Source organism: Sinohyriopsis cumingii, chromosome 7 (assembly GCF_028554795.1).
Source record: "Sinohyriopsis cumingii isolate HCF-2022 chromosome 7, ASM2855479v2, whole genome shotgun sequence".
NCBI classification, from domain to species: Eukaryota; Metazoa; Mollusca; class Bivalvia; order Unionida; family Unionidae; genus Sinohyriopsis; species Sinohyriopsis cumingii.
The window spans coordinates 73,683,544-73,700,887 of NC_142967.1; the positions used below are offsets into that span (position 1 = coordinate 73,683,544).

At 34.4% G+C, this 17,344-nt stretch overlaps 1 protein-coding gene across 2 annotated transcripts in view; it reads left to right on the forward strand.

The window, feature by feature from the left end:
• The first annotated feature begins 860 nt into the window (after positions 1–860).
• LOC149795519 (ubiquitin thioesterase zranb1-like) overlaps positions 861–17,344 on the forward strand; it is a 58,139-nt gene continuing 41,655 nt past the window's right edge. The window contains exons 1-5 of one of the 2 annotated variants that reach the window (XM_089965318.1): positions 861–1,137; positions 11,676–13,059; positions 14,182–14,253; positions 14,991–15,186; positions 16,818–16,936. In XM_089965318.1, the coding sequence (XP_089821444.1) occupies positions 11,691–13,059; positions 14,182–14,253; positions 14,991–15,186; positions 16,818–16,936 (1,756 nt within the window). In that variant the 5' untranslated portion in view covers positions 861–1,137; positions 11,676–11,690. The remainder of the gene's footprint in view (positions 1,138–11,675; positions 13,060–14,181; positions 14,254–14,990; positions 15,187–16,817; positions 16,937–17,344) is intronic. The other variant, XM_089965319.1, reaches the window with a different exon arrangement.

Here is a 17,344-nt window from a genome sequence, read left to right on the forward strand (position 1 = left end):
GCCGACGGACTACTCCCCTCCTTTCGAGATAAAAGTCAAGATACTTGCTATATCTGTAAGAAGAAAGGGCATTGGACTACAGAGTGTCCAGACCGTCAAAAAAAGCAAGACAGGTGTCAGAAGAGACAAAAGTTAAGATACCTGTTATCATTGTCAAAAGAAAGGACATTGGTCTTCAGAATGCCCTGAGAAACAACAGGAGCAAGAGGAAGAGAGCGGTTCCGAAGAGGTACCCTCCCCAAAGGAAGAACTCAGAGACGTGCAGAAACAGAAAAAAAAGATAAGAAAAGAAGACGAGGAGAAAGTGAGGAAGAAGAGGAGGAAAATCCTATGAAAGTGAAGAAATTCAACACAGAAAAAAAAATAGAGAGTGAACAAGACACAGAAGAAGTCTATGTCCTTTTAAAAGTGTTGTGTTGTGATATTGAATTGTAAAATTTGTACCAGAATAGACCAGCCAGAAAACGTAAGTTTAAAATCCTCGACGTGTGGTAAAGAAGGAGAAGGTGTTTATGAGCTTACCCATTCAGTAAGGTTTCTCTCAATATGTAGAACATGGAAAAATATATCTTGTTAATATACTAATGGGAATTACTATATATAATTGTTTCATTGTCATTCGTTTATCTGAAAAATGGTACTACATCAGCTAGTTTGATTACGAAAGAAATTTTGTGTGCATGAGTGAAGAAGATGAAAGCATCTGCTGTTAGTGCTGTTTATTATTATTATTATTATTATTATTATTATTATTTAATTCTTTTTAATGCAAAATTTTGGCTACGTACATAAACAGCTTTTACTGGCCCAAGGGAAGTAACTCAAAAAGTTCCCAGCTTCATTATAATGATGACGTCACGATCAACAAACATGGAGGATTTGTTATGATTTTGTTTGTGTTTATTAACAAATTTGGGTCGCGAACTGCCGTTTATAAGAATTATGTAAATTGCAGAACACCTCCAGTATGCAACTTTGGTGGAGACCTGAGAGTGGGAACAAATATAATTCCCATCAAAACTACTGACGATACAAAACTTTCTCAACAACACGGACACCTGGTACGAACCGATGCGTCAGAATGAATAGTTAGGGATTGGATAAACGCAATTCTTCAGCAGAAGTGAAAAAGCAAAGGTGTGCATTCATAACCGATTACATGACTACATGCTCTGGTATAGTTTTCCTACTGTCTGTTCATATCATGCGAAAGTCAGTAAAGCCATTGCTATACCTGCAAATCGTGCAGAGGCCCCCCCCCCTCCCCCCAGGAAACTACTGTTCCTGACAGAGTAAATTCGGGATTGAGAAAATGTAAAAGCTGATTGTATCATTACCATAAATTAATAAACTGAATGGGCATGTAGTTCTTTCCTTTTCTTTTATGTTTTAAAGTTTGGGTATCTGACTTTTGTCTTGGGGGTGGGGTATCATTGGAGAATAAAGTGATGTCACGTAGGCGTATTTACGCAAAATAAATCTTATGATAATATAGTTTAACCAAAGTCTTATCAATCCTAATTGCTGAATGTATTTGAATCACCTTAAATGTCATCAAAAAGCTGCAAGATGATTGCTGTGGAACAGTAGCCAGATTAGTCTGATTATGAAGAGATGAAAACATACCATGACACCCTTTTACCTGTGCCTTTCCAATCATTACTTTTCTGTCTGTCTTATCGCTAACTTTTTTCTACACACCACCTGTTGCTTAAAAGTCGCACGTGACCATGTCAGTGTATTTATGGATAGACAGACTTTTACAAAGGTGGTCAGATACTAAACATGGTTAAGAAAAGGATATTTAGTCAGTCATAACAGTATGTTTGTGTGTGATTTTGATTTTTAACATAGCTTTAACAATTTTTCAGTCATATTGCTACAATGTCTGCAGTGTGACAGTTTATAGCGATGTCTAGCACTGGGGCATTATGCCGTAGACATGGATCATGATGTCCCACCCAGTCACATTATTCTGACACCAGGCAGACCAGTCCTAACACTGACCTCTTAATGCTGAGCATCAAGCAAGGCAGCTGTTTGTACCATTTTTGTAAGTCTTTGGTATGACTTGTCTGGGGATCGAACCCACGATCTCCCGCATCCAAGGTCAGTCGGTCATAACAAATAAGATGGTAGCACAAATGTTTTCAACATGCACTGCTTTCATTGTAAAATGACATTTTCAATCAGGTTTGTTCTGGATCACACTTTTAAGATGGCCTAGTCCAAAAATGTCAGCATATTTTAACATTGATTTTAACCATATGTGTGGTTCGAGTCCAAGGCTCGGCAAATGTGGATATGTGAGAAAGCTTGCCGGTAGCTTCTCGTGGGTCGGTGGTTCTTTCCGGGGTTTTTCCGGTTCTTCCTCCACCATTAATACTGGCTGCCATGTATAGCCTATCTTGTGCTGAAAAATGGCGTTAAACCCTATAACAACATAACCATATGTGTATCTTGAGGCCTGTGACTAATGACTTCAAGAGGAATGTAGATGTATGAGGATCCAAATGAAGTAAATTGTCATTTAAAGGTATGTGTAATAAAATTCTACAAAATGACACCCATTACAGAAATATTTGGTACTGAAACAGAATGTTTTTGAAAGAAGAGTGAAAACCAAAAACTTTTGTAAAATTCAACAGATAATTTATTTGCCCGGAATACAAAGTGAAAATCTAAAAAGAATTTATGGTATTGTAATTAAATATCAATTTTCCTAGAATTACTACCACAATGAATAAAACTTTAGTGGTTTTCCAAATAATTTAAAATGCTGAAATTGTTGATTTGCCATGTAATGGCCTGTAATCTCAAATGTACAAATGCCCTGAATTTTAACGATGTGCCAAGTTTGTTGTTGACTCAGTAACATAATCGAAGGTTTCCTTGTTTGAATTCACCATAATTCCAAATTAATGCCTCTTTACAAGAATATTACAGATGAGCACTTTGTATTTCCAGTGAATAAATAATTTGAATAGATAAATTCTGGCCTAAATGAAATACTGAATGCTAAAATAAAACTGATTCTCCTTCAAGATCTTTTAGCATGAATGAATAATTTCAAGATAAACAAGATTATATAAACAACTAAGGCACAAAACAAGAGCCAGGATGTTGGATAAAGGTTAATTTCCAGAAGAATCCAAGGTATAATTAGACATGGTGTGTTACTAAAATTATAAGAACATGGTAAATACAATGTCCTGGACTCAGACTATGATAAATATGTTTGTTTCTATGGATAATGATCCTGATATTAAATATACACTAATAGAGAAAATGTTATCTATATATTAGTTGTTTACAGAATTTTAAATGAGACAGTGAACTTGATTTTGGACAATGTTAAATGCATTGAGATTAAAATAAAGGTGATAAATATAAAAGTTTCAGATATGCTTGTTTTGGAAGCCTATTGCAGTGTTACCTGTGTTGTGACTTCTGCATGTGATCCAGAAAATATAAGATGTTTGTAAACTTGGCATGAAGACATGTGAAGTACATCCATATGAAGTTCAGTGCTTTTTTTAAATATTCATTGCCTGTTACTTTTGTAAACGAAGTGGGGCTTTGGAGATGACGAAATTGCTCTCACATACCGCCATGTCTTTTATGATCAAATAACCAATTATACCTTTGCTAGAATAAACAATTTTTATCAGCCACTTAAGTTGATAATTTTGTTGAAGAGATATTCCCCATATTTATGTCTCTTAATGAAATTTTACTCTGGTTTCTTAATTATATCAAAATGGCTGATATTTACAGCAGGCATCAAAAGGCACTTCTATGCGAATCTTGCAGAGGCGTCAAAAGGCGCTTGCATGCGAATGGAGTAGAGGCATCCAAAGATGCTTGTATGAAGTAAAGGGTTAATGAAATTTTACTCTGGTTTCTTAATTATGTCATATCATTTTAAAAGTATGTTCCTAAGGTCCATTTTAAGAGGATTCGATTAATAGCTAACAGCTAATGGAGTTACTCTTCCTTGTTTAGTATGGTATTTTATTAAGTTAATTTCATAACAGAACAGTTATAGATATATTCAAGGAACTGATTGTTTGAGAACATGGTAAGTCAGTAGTTATTCTACAGAGTCAAGTGTTATTGTTTATGAAAGGGGTGATGATGTTTAAAAAAAGAATACTTATTATATGAAAATGCAGAATGTATTTTTTTCAAAATTTAATTTACATGATTTGATATTGGCATGTCTCATATATTTATGAATGTAATTTTTGAGCATACCATTCCATTTGAATGTAAATCAGGTGACAGTGAGAATTGTGTTAACCAAAGTGCTGGCATTATTGTCTCTGTAAAACCTTTTCTATTACCCAGTTTTGTTCTGATTTTTTTCATTATGTTTGAAAACTAATGAGTAACTGGGACATTTTTATTCCCACACATTCATAGAAGCATAGGGATATGATAATGTGGTCCATCCATTTATTGATATGTACGTGTGTATTGCCTTTGAAGGCATCCTACTACTGGAAAATGTTTTACCTCTTGCCTAAAAAGACATAGAAGCCATGTGATCTTTTAAAGCTATGATGAACATATGAATATCAATCATTTTTAATCCACACATTGAAATATATTGAACTAGTTTTTTCCTTTAACCTTAATCTATTTTAGAATTCTGGGTTTTTTAAAATTTATTTTAGGAATGAAATACATAAATAGTTCAAGATGGCGATTACCAAAATTTTCAACACTATTATTTTTCCAATGTGTGTGAAGCCTCTTCTGAAATGTAGATTAAGAAGAATTTTATTTGTTTCAATCTATTCTTACATTTAGTCAAATAATATAAATATTATTTAACCAAATAATATAAATTGCCAGAATATAATGTAAATTGGATTATCCAGAGTTAAGCTTGTGGTGAAATGTTTTATCACCGTCCTTTCTATTAGTGCACACAAAAAAGTAAATAAAATGTATCATAATTTTAATTCAGAACTTTTGTTATCAACATATTTTTCAAAATGAATAACTAAATAGACTGAGGAAAATATTGGGTGGATAAAATTACACCTGACATGGAAAGTTAACAGATGGAATAGAGTCCATTTTGATGTAATGGCTTGCTAGATTAGAAAGGCCATTCAGTTGGCCAACTGTCCCTGTTTCTTGTTGCTGACCTGAGCACCTTCCCCCCCCCATGTTAAATAAAAATCACATTGTATATACATTATGTTTTTAAAAAATTACACATAATGTTAAAAAAGCAAAAAAATAACAAAACCAACCTGCCTACCATAATTGTAAAACCAGTGCAATAGGACACACACAATTTTTTGCCAGATGTGTTTATTTGTTTACTTTTGTAACTGTATAAGCTAATTAATATATGGAGAAAGCTTAGTTTTGGTAAGTAGAAATATTTTTTTGAAACTTTTGGAAGTCCTTGAAAATCAACTTTCTAGGGATGTACAACCATGTATTTTCTCCCTTCCAAAATTAACTTATCATCACGATTGATGAAGATGTGATGTTCACCAGTGAGTGGACTAAGTGCTTAAAATTAAATTTCTTTGAACACATTAAAAAAACATCTTCATGCGTTTTAGTTGATTAGTTTTGATAAAATATGCAAATACACTACTTGCCTAGGGCACTGATTGTACATATGTACAGTATGTGTACAAAAAATGGCAGCTCATTGAAGGGGAATAGAATCATGAAGTAGAGTATGGAATATATAAATGTTCATAAAATATTGGAAAATGTCTAAATATGTTGCAGAATTATTACAGGTGATTATAATAATAATTTGTGCAAATCTGGCATATATACATAAGATGTCTGTCAGGAAACTGAAGCAAAAAATACTGAGAATACACAAAACCAGTTGTAATTGCCTGAAATTGTAATGTCTGTGATAATAACAAATTTCTTTTCAGCATAATATAGTTTGATCACTTCTCGGTAGAAATATCAGTTGAGAGCCATTCAGATCTTAACAAAAAGAATATTGTAAATTCATGGTCATGTTCTTCTGTTGCATTTCTTATTTTGTTACAGAATGGTTTGCAGTGGGATGCAGTCAAAATATATTTTGTAATAAACCTGCTTTATTGTAGGTGTAAATTCAGAGGTCTGGAAAAACTGAACTATGGTCTGATAGTTGAGCTATCAGAGGCATAATCCCAACTTTCATCTTACCTTGATAAGGGATTGACCATTTGTTATGTATATTTGATTTAATTTATATTTGATTTAATTTAATTGTTTGTTTGTTAGTTTTAATTTTTTTTACTATTCCATTACATGCTATTGTAATGTAATTTTATTTGCTGGAATTTGACATTTTCCAGAAATTAGTTTGACCTGACTGTTTTTTTCGTAAACACCTAATAATAGAACTTTGTGTCTAAAAGCTGAGCTAGTTCCTGACCTTGATTCAGAATCAGTAAACAATGTCTTTTTTATTCTTTCTCAGAGTAAAATCATTGGTTTTAGTAAAGGCCATACTGGGAGATATGCTGTAAAGCTTCTATCTTATTTTAGAAAGTGATCACGTGACCCTCATATGGGAATCTGTTTTGCATCTTAAATTAGTGTATAACCTTTTTCTATAGGGAATTTAGTCAGTTGGGCTTTTAAACACATAGACATAAGGTGTTTTTTTTGTTGTTGTGACCAGTTGGAGTTAAATTTAAATTTTTCTTCAAAATTATTTGGATTCTAAGAGATTAATTCTTTTCCCTGGGAATATTTAAGTGCTCATTCAGAATTCTTGGACAAAGACATTTATTGAAATTTTATTTGGAATTGAGAACTGGAATATTATTTTCTGTGGTTCAACAAAGAACTAGACACATCAGTACTACACTGACTATAGCATACGTCATCGCCTTCCATTTTGGATTTTCATCGGGACTCAGACTTAGATTCATTAGAACATTTTATTACTAGGACTTCTAATTTTTAATTCTTGGATTATTTTTGGATTTGATTCTTAAAACCATAAGTTCTTTTCCTCATTTTTGCCTTGTTTTCTGGGGAAATGAATTATTTGTTAAGTTTTACAAAGCTTGTTGTCTTCACTTTTTCTTGTTGCTGTTTAAGAGAGCCTAAACACGTAACATATTTAATTTTTTATTGGTGGAAGTGCTGGGATTTTTATGAAAACAATTTTCCAGCCCCTTGTTAGGCTGAAAATAATACTGTTGCTCAGATTTTTGAATAAGGTACTAATTCTATTCATCATATTGTTTGAAAATATAATATTTGAAATAAAAACTCAGACAAATTCCAGGTTGGTTAGAAAAATGTTACCCCACCACCACCACCAAAAATGAAATGGCAAGTCATATGTTTAATCTTTTATTAAAGTTTCCAAATCATTATACAGCTATAGAATTACTATAATAATTGTTTTCATACAATTTTGAGCTCGGCTTTGATCACTTGGATGTACATGTGCAAGTTGACACTATTGTTGAAGACTTGATAACATGTCCTGTAGCTAGTTGGACTCGGAACATTGGTACATAACCATTTATGTTGTATTGGATGGAAAGGTTGGGTTTGCAAGCAGACTTCTTACTCCTAATTTTTTATGCACAGCACAAAACCATAGTTGCCATCATAGTTTATAATTTTATTTTTTTAAACATGTACATTTAAGGTGATAATGACAACACATGCATTGGACATTCTGTGTTGAAAACTGATTTTGTATGTGTAAAATGTTTTGTTTATTCGGAAAGACATTAGCTCTTTGATTTATAATTTGTGAGAGAAAAAATCTACAATTTCCATTAAAATAAAACTATCAAAATGGGTAATGATTTAACATTAAATTTATGAAACTTGTTGAATAATATCCAGGCTTTGCTCACCAAGGCTGGATGTTATTCAACTCATTTCATAAATTCAATATTAGATCATTGCCCATATGAGATCCTTAACATGTGTTCCAGCCAGAAATAAATATGATAGAACTCAGTTTCACTCCTCAAATGGCCCACCCATCTACTCCCACTGTGTGCCCCTTTGCACCTTTCATTGAGCCCATATTAAACTGTAAAATTAGTGTGTATATAAGACTGTGTCAATTTCTACATGCTTGATTAGTTTAAATGGGTTGTTTAAATTCCTTTTCAGACATGAATATCTAGCTTAATTCTACTCAGATCCAAGTCCAGGTGACAGTCTTTACCTGTTCCCTCCTTGACAAAGACTCAGCCAAGACTCATAGTCTGCCAGGGAAGTCCAAGAAAAAAACCAATGCAAATAGAAACTTTACCATTTTGTAATGGTTGCTTGAGGGATTTACACATGTGGTACAGCCATACAGGCTGAAAAAAATGTCAATTTTCCTACTTGAAATATTGCAAAGCATAGTCATTAAGTAACCCACTGTCTGGAAAAGAACATGAAGGCATTTTTAGTTGCCATTTCTTTACAAAAGTGATACTGTCACTATTTGTCACTACCAGTCATATTACCTGATACATGACTATGTGGTCAGCCTCATTTTAACATGGAATGAATAAGAGGCTTGGCAGGTATTATATTAAAGACTTCATGGATAAATATACAAAAAAGATACACTGACATCAGTTGTTATTAAGCTGGAAATGGAATAAACCCAAAGTGGATAACGTGCCATATCACTTACTCCATAAAATATTTTGTTTATGATCATGGTATATTGTAACCTTTGACAGTGTCGATTAGATGATGTTCTTGAGTTAAGAATATTTCCTGTGTGGATACCTATTATGACATTGTACAATTTTTCATAGTTTATCATCAGTAACAACATTACACCCACCCTACCTTTCTGTTTTCTGTTTGATTAAGAAGTAGTTATGCTGGCACTTTATTTCCATTTTATAGATGTAGTTAGTAAATACATGAGGTATATTGTCATTCTTGAAAGCTTGCCCTTTATCTCCATCCCCCAACCCTTACCACAAAGAATGTCTCTACATTTCACATTTCAGAGGTTTAGGTTAAGTTTTTGCATCAATTCATGACCAAATAGGATTTGTGTACCCTTTATGAATAATGTTATATCTAAATTCATGAAACTTGGTAAGGGGACGCAGGTTGATGAATACTACACCTCCATCACAGACTTAGGTCACTGTGATCCATATTTCATGTTTCACAGATTTGGTATCAATCCATGCTTGGATCAGTAAACTAGATGGTTGTATACATCTATTTTTTTTACATCCATTCCAAAATAGGTCACAGACCTACATTTTGTATATTGTAGTTTAGGCTACATTTTTACATTTAGCTCATGACTATGTACCAGTCTGACTAAAATCAGATCTCCACTGTCCTATGTGAAGATCTGAGAGTGAATGCTTAGAAGTAAAGTTCTGATGACCAGTATTATTACCATAATTCCTAATTTTATCAACCAACCAGATGGAAACTTGTATCATCATGTTTGGGAGAGTGAGCAGTACAGCTGAAAAGCGTCAGAGTGTGCTGAACAATTTAATTCACTTTCCGATTTGTGAAAGCTGCATTTCTGTTGGCAGATACAAAGGTCACTAGAACATGACCCCTAAGCATTTGCTGTCAGATCTTCACATAGGACAGTGGAGATGTTATTTTAATTGGATTGGACCAAATACAATCCCTTGGAAGGTGGATATATCTTGATGACCCATACTGCCTCATTCAGTACTAGGTCATTATGGCCCTTATTTTGCACTTCACTGACTTGGGTTAAAAACAAATTTTTTATATTTCTCATGCACACACTCTTACAACAAAAGAAGCTCATAGTGACCTTTATTTCATATTTTGCTGGCTTTGGTTAAGGTTTTGCATTTGGCTCATAACCATGAGTTATTGGCATGTTATATGCATACTTTCTTGCCTAGAATGATGAAACTTGGTGAGTGGGTGAATCATGATATGTTCTACTTGGTTATTGCAAGAAGAGGTAGCCTACTAATATGGGCTTATCTGATCAGTGCAATTGGAAGTATGAATATATTTATTCAGTGGTATTCTTTCAAATACTAATGATAATACATTGTATATTATGATAGATTACTGTGTATTGTGTGTGCTAATGTGTATGGGAGATAGATGAGCAGTCTGAATGCTGTATGTTTGTTACTCAAAGCCTGTGACTTTCATCCAGTCAAATTTGGTGTTATGGGGTGAACAATAATAATAGATCCTTGAGCAGATTTTAAGGAAAGTAACTTAAAATAATACAGAAAAATGGATCTCTGGTTTTTATTAACTCTTTTATTATTTTACCTCTGTTATAGAAAATAATGATCATTTTTAATTATTTTCAGTAAGTATATAGGTGGATGGGTGGGTAGGTAGGCATTGTAGGTGGATGGGTGGGTAGGTGGGCATTATAGATGGATGGGTGGGTAGGTAGGCATTGTAGGTAGATGGGTGGGTAGGTAGGCATTATAGGTGGAAGGGTGGGTAGGTAGGCATTATAGTTGGAAGGGTAGGTAGGTAGGTATTGTAGATGGGTGGGTGGGTAGGTAGATATTATAGATGGAAGGGTGGGAAGTTAGGTATTATAGATGGAAGGGTGGGTAAGTAGGTATTATAGGTGGAAGGGTGGGTAGGTAGGTATTGTTGGTGGATGGGTGGATAGGTAGGCATTATAGATGGAAGGGTGGGTAGGTAGGTATTATATATGGAAGGGTGGGTAAGTAGGTATTATAGGTGGAAGGATGGGTAGGTAGGTATTGTTGGTGGATGGGTGGGTAGGTAGGCATTATAGGTGGATGGGTGGGTAGGTAGGCATTATAGGTGGATGGGTGGGTAGGTTGGCATTATAAGTGGGAAAGATGGGTAGATATGTATTGTAGGTGGATGGGTGGGTAGATAGGCATTATAAATGGATGGGTGGTAGGTAGTACAAAGACAATGGTTTGTCTGTTTTATTTGTTTGTCTCGTCTATGTTTTGTATTTGCCTTTGAAAAAGACTCATTTTGAGTCAAAAGCACTTAGGCTAGCTAGATACTAGTTTTGCACTGTTCATGTCAGCTTATTACATTTATCTTAATCAATCCCTGACAAAAATGATTCCTTGCTGGATCCAGTGCACTTGAAAGTACTGTTATTCGCCATATGATTTTTATTCTTTATATATATATATATATATATATATATATATATATATATATATATATATATATTTATGCAATCTGATTGGAATGAGATCTCCACAATCTTGCAAGGTGTTCTGATGGACACCAATAAGTCGTCATATTCTGTTGACTTCACCAATCAAATCGCAACTTTCAGATGCCTAAAAGTGATGCACATTATTCATAATTACTAGCAATAACTCTCCCTTGCTTACATTTGCAATGATTTATCTGATAGGACATTCAAATTAAGTAGACTGGAAATTTCAGAGTTCACCAAAACATCATCTTTTATTGATGTCTGTCATCATCTTTTATTGGTGTCTGTCAGATCTACACTTAGGACTGTGGATTTTAATCAGATTGATGTCTTTTGTGATTGTGTGATATTTACTCATGCATATTTAATTCTTTTTCATTAGTTTTTTAAATACAGTTTCCTAGGAAATCCTATCTAATTTTTCTTTGGAGATCATTGATTTGCACCAGATGAAACATGAAATTTTGATTTTGTAACATTTCATATTTTCTGAAGCTTTGTTTCATTATTTTAGGGTTGAGCTGTAAAGATGAATGAAGGGAAATGGTCTTGTGAGTACTGCACATATGCCAATTTTCCAGCATCCAAAGAATGTGTAATGTGTTTTGGTCCCAGGCCTTTGCAAGTAATAACAGATTTGGAAAACTCTGAGCAGGATATCTACAAAATGGCTGAACTTTCTCTGGTAGCTCCAAAGAAATTGAAAACTGAAGCCCCAGTTTGTGATGAAGATAAGTGGTCATGTCAGAAGTGCACTTATCTAAACTCTCGCCAGTCCAAGAGATGTGGTCAGTGTAGCGGACACAGAAATTCACCCAGAACTTCATCCCAACCAGACTTTCCGAAGAAGACTCTAAGTATACAGATTAGTCAGGCAAAAAGTGGCATTTCAGGGAAAACATCACCAAATCGGTATTCCCCAAAGTCACCCGAGTCCAGTTCACAATTAGCTAACAAACAAACAACAGCTTGTGTTAGAAATACAGTCAAGTGGGTGTGCAAAGCATGCACATATGAAAATTGGCCCAAGTCACAAAAATGTATTATATGTGGCACACCACGTTTGAAAAAATCAAATTCTCCAAGTGGAAACGAACTTTGTAGTAGTAATTTAGAAGTACAACCAGTATCAAGCAACATTCAAGATTCTCAAAGCAGCACATCAGGGCAAAATTCACCAAATGGTAATTCTGGATCAAATTCTCCAAACAACAACAGGGCATCACCAAATAACAATCAATCGAGAAAGACCTCTCCTGTTAATAATAGAAATAGTCATGCATCTGTACATGGTAATAAATCTGGTCAGAATTCACCAAATTCAGGTTCAGGGGCACATCAAAATAGATCGAGGCAGAGTTCACCAAACTCACTGAGAGCTCGAGAAAACAATGACTCTAATAGAACCAGAGCCAAGGGAGATAACTCTGATCACAGAATTGAGGAAGGTGCCTCAGCTATGGAAGATAACAAAACAAAAGAAAATAAATTGCAAAAATTACGTAAGTGTCTGCGTGATATGGATCATCTATGGCTTCAGGCATGTGAAGGGGTTGTAGTTGGTGATCTTCATGCTGTAGAAACATATTTGACAAACGGTGGTGACCCAGGACGAGCTTTGACCAAAGAAGAGGTTTTACTTATGGATCGTCCAAGTGCTTTTGAAGTAGGATACACCCTTGTTCATTTAGCATTGAGGTTTAAAACCGAGGATATTTTGGCTGTTTTGCTTACAGTCCCAGAAATATCTGCAAAAGGTTTCAAGAGATTGCCATCATACTCATGTCCTGACTTGGACACTAAAATTCGTCGTGAGATTTCTATGTCTATAAGGCAACGGAAAGGCGAGTTTCAATGTTCCTACATGACAGACTGTGTTACATTTGCTCTTCCGGCTGGTTAGTACACCATTCATTTGAATTCATAATTTTAATCCCATTACAGTAAAATTGTTGTGTATAGACCACTCAGATAGTAATGTCCTTTTTCAGGACAAATTTGTAAAATAAAACAAAAATATCATTTGTACTTTCCCAAAACTGATACTCATGAAACATCATTAAAACCTTAAATCTTCCTGTGTATGTAACACAAAGGTTTGGACATTTAGTGTGAAATTTCATTGTGTTGTTTTATAAATACAGCATTGTTATTACAATCAAACTTTCTTAACTAAGACATCAGAAAACTCAACAGTCCAGACCCTAGCCAAAAATAATGTGCCTACAGTATTTTGACTTTTCAAAGTTCTGTTGTATTATGAACTTATGAAATCAGATTTGTACATGTAGACATCGAGAGTTTTAAAAATACCATTACATGACCTTAATGTGGTATGACTGATGAGGTGTGGGAAAACTGGACGACTAAGAAACAGTTGTGGAGCTTGTCTGGTTGGCCATAAACCATGGCATATGCCAGCAAATTTAACCTGATATGTCAGGTGGAAAAGGTTCATACCTGCTGGGCATATCTGGCTTAAAATGGCTATTAAGGTGCAAGAAGGAAAGTTATCAGTGGAGACTCATCAGCTGTAGCTGACTGATATATAAACCCTTGCACAGTATCAAACTTTGGACCACAAAGGTGGAGAGAGATTGATATAATAATGTATTGTAGTAAGTCATCTAACAGTAGGATACTTATATCTTTAATTGACTCATTCTGCACTATATTTTTTTCAGAAATGACAAACATTGGTCAATGTTGCTTTTGAAAAGAGAGACATATATAAGACTTGAATCAAAATAGCAATGAATTTTGATCTTGGTGTTGTGTAATATAACCTTCTTTGATGAATACATTTTTTCTTGACAGCATTATCATTTACTTAAGAAGACTTAATTATTTCAAACACAATAGGTCGAGTTGGCAGTAGCTTTCCTTGACTCATAGTTTGAGTAAGTAAAATTTCAACCCCTGTTAATGCAACATAAACAGAAATCATCTAGCAATTGTATTTCTTGTCAAAAAAATCTTGCATGAAAATATTTTGTGCTTATTTTCTTTTTTTCTTTCAGAAATTGAAGACCTTCCCAGGGATGTAACTGTAGTCCTTTTTGAAGAACTTTTGGATGGAGATGTCGAAAAAGGTTATTTGGATAAAATAAATAAATTTGAATTGTCAAATCATGCCCATCTTTCAAAAAGAAACAAATAAAGTCTAAATATTTTTCAGTGGATTGGTGAGGAGGCAGGAAGACAATATGCAAATTTATTATTTACATGAGTACAAAATACTAAAAATTTCTCACCATAGTTTCTCATCATTTTACTTAGTGATTTTCTTAAAGTAATTTCCTGGTCAGTTATAGGTAGCATAATGGCTGTCATAATGGCTGTCATAATTGTGCTTGTTCTGGTGGAATGTAGGAGGGGTTTTGTACACATCATTTTCATCATGGTACAACTTTATTGTATCATGATTATATTACAGCGTGCGGGCTTTTACCTTTCTCCATTACGACTTTAGATATTGAATATCCACCATAGGCAGAGCATATTATGTTATGATGATCCATGTCTGTCTGTCTGTCCATTGCCAGTTTTGTTGATCTCCAAAATATACCATTATCAAAGTTTGTACTTGGGTGTGTTAGCAAGAATAACAGCGTTAATTTACACAGTGAAAACTATCTGCAAGAATATCAAACTCATGTGATGTCTTGTTTGTGCACCATATATATTTCTGTGGCACAGGTGTACTTACGTAAATGTTGGAATTTTGAACACTCTATTCTCAACTTTTGTCCTAGAAACTTCACAGTAAACCTGTAAATTTGTAGTTTGAAAACAATTTCCAGAATAGTTAAGATTTTTTAAATTCTAGAGTTGACTGAAGAAGGGATCATCAACTGGAACATCGACTTAATTGAGAGACTAGGGAGTCGGCTCTATGCACTGTGGAATAGGACAGCAGGTGACTGTCTGCTTGACTCAGTACTTCAGGCAACATGGGGTGTGCTAGATGTGGAGAATATGTTGCGACAAACTCTGTCAGACACCTTGAAGGATACTGAAATGAGGTATGCATAGTTATAGAATAATACTGTTACACAGCTCAGACTAGGCAAGTGGAATTGTGTGTGTTGTTTAGGTGCTTGTACCATAAAAAAGTAACAGTTTTGTATGGTAAAGGATGTTTCTCTTCCTTAGGATATTTTCATATATGGTATAACTTTGAAAACTCAAAGGACAGGGCGCCCTAACTGTTTTTAAAGGTTTGTTTGTTTAAAGTTTTTAAGGCCACAGGCAGGACAGCATGATGCTAGTGCTGATAGGAGTTATGCAGAGTATATTTGTCATGGATGGATTGCAGTACCTGAACGATTAAAGCTTAGTATCCTTTCTCTTTTACCAAAAACAGTTTTTTGTTACTAATAATAGTAAAAAATCTTTGAAGCCTTGCTAAAATTAGTAACAGTGTATAAATCCAGTAATCTTTCAAGTCAGTTTTATCTGTCAAGGCTCAAATTAGGATAAATTAGGATAAATGATTAGACATGAGGGTAGTCAGTCTGTCAAGGCTCAAATTAGGATAAATGATTAGACATGAGGGTAGTCAATCTGTCAAGGCTTAAATTAGGATAAATGATTAGACATGAGGGTAGTCAGTCTGTCAAGGCTCAAATTAGGATAAATGATTAGACATGAGGGTAGTCAATCTGTGAAGGCTCAAATTAGGATAAATGATTAGACATGAGGGTAGTCAGTCTGTCAAGGCTTAAATTAGGATAAATGATTAGACATGAGGGTAGTCAGTCTGTCAAGGCTTAAATTAGGATAAATGATTAGACATGAGGGTAGTCAATGTGTTTTGAATAACCATTTCATCATTGTTCATGTATTACTATAACTGATAGAACATTGTATCTTTCTCCACTTACTGTCACCTTAGTTCATGAAATCCTGAGTGTTTCATCATGGGTTGACCAGCTACATTTTGTCTATTAATACAATAAACAGACTGACTCAAAGGAAGTAACAAAAAAGAGCTTGATTGACATGCAATTATCTGACATTTTACACATCACTTTGTTTATTGCAGAGCAGGCAATTTTAACAATCTAGATAGTTTTGTAAACTCTGAGGTTTATATTTTTTTAATCAGCATACCTTGTAACATTTAGAAAAAGTAAGCTATGAAGCAACCTTCAAACTTGGTACTATTTTTTCAGAATATCTTTCTGATTTTGGTCAACTGTGATGGAGCTAATTGTGGTCTGAGGCAAGTTATCCCCTTTGGATATTGATTGTTCCAATGATGGTAGTACTTGAAACAATAGTAGGAAAAAAAGCTTCTTATTAAGGAAGTCACAACAGTAAATAAGGAATTCATCAAATAATGTTTCAGATGTAAGATATTGTAGTCCTTGAGTGTTTTGAAATGGCTCTGGAAAAGTTTTTGAAAAGTTACGGAATTTGTTTTTGTTGATTATGCATGAACCCTGTGTAAATATAAATTCTCTTGTGACGTATAAAGAACATAACATCGAGAAAATATTATCAAGACTAGAGCCATATGTTTACATTAGTGACCAGGACCATGAGTATCACTATCTCTGGAACTGTGTTCTTCCATTCATCTTGTGGTGTTTTTGTACCTCTTGAACCCTGCACGCTGTCAGTATTCCCAGTACTTTGATTTCATTTGCAGTTTTTACCCAAGGTGGAAGGAGTATGAGAGCATGCAAGCCAACATGCTGAACTACAGCCTTGATGAGAATCAGTGGCAGAAGGATTGGGCCATGCTAGTCAATCTAGCTGCACAACCAGGTAGTTTCATCTCACTCTTTTATACAGAGCTCACAAACTTAATAGTTTTGAAAACTATTGAATTTCAGTTCTGGCATTTAAAAGTTTTAGAAGTTTGACCATAGTCTTGAAAAATTAAAAGTCCTTCAGTTTCATACCTCTAATTCTCGATTTTCTTGGTCTGTACACATAGGTCACAGATGGGTTCAGTAAGGAGTAGAGGCATATGATGTAAGTTAATACGCAGGAAGCAAATAGATGAAAAGTTTGGCAAAAATACAATAGAAGATACAAATCTATTATACAGCCTGACAAATTTTGATCAGCTATTTGTATATACTAAAAGTCCCAAAATGGCCATATTTGCCAGGCATGACCAGCAAATGAATTCAGATGGGCATTTACTAAGGTGGCGCTCACCAGATAATA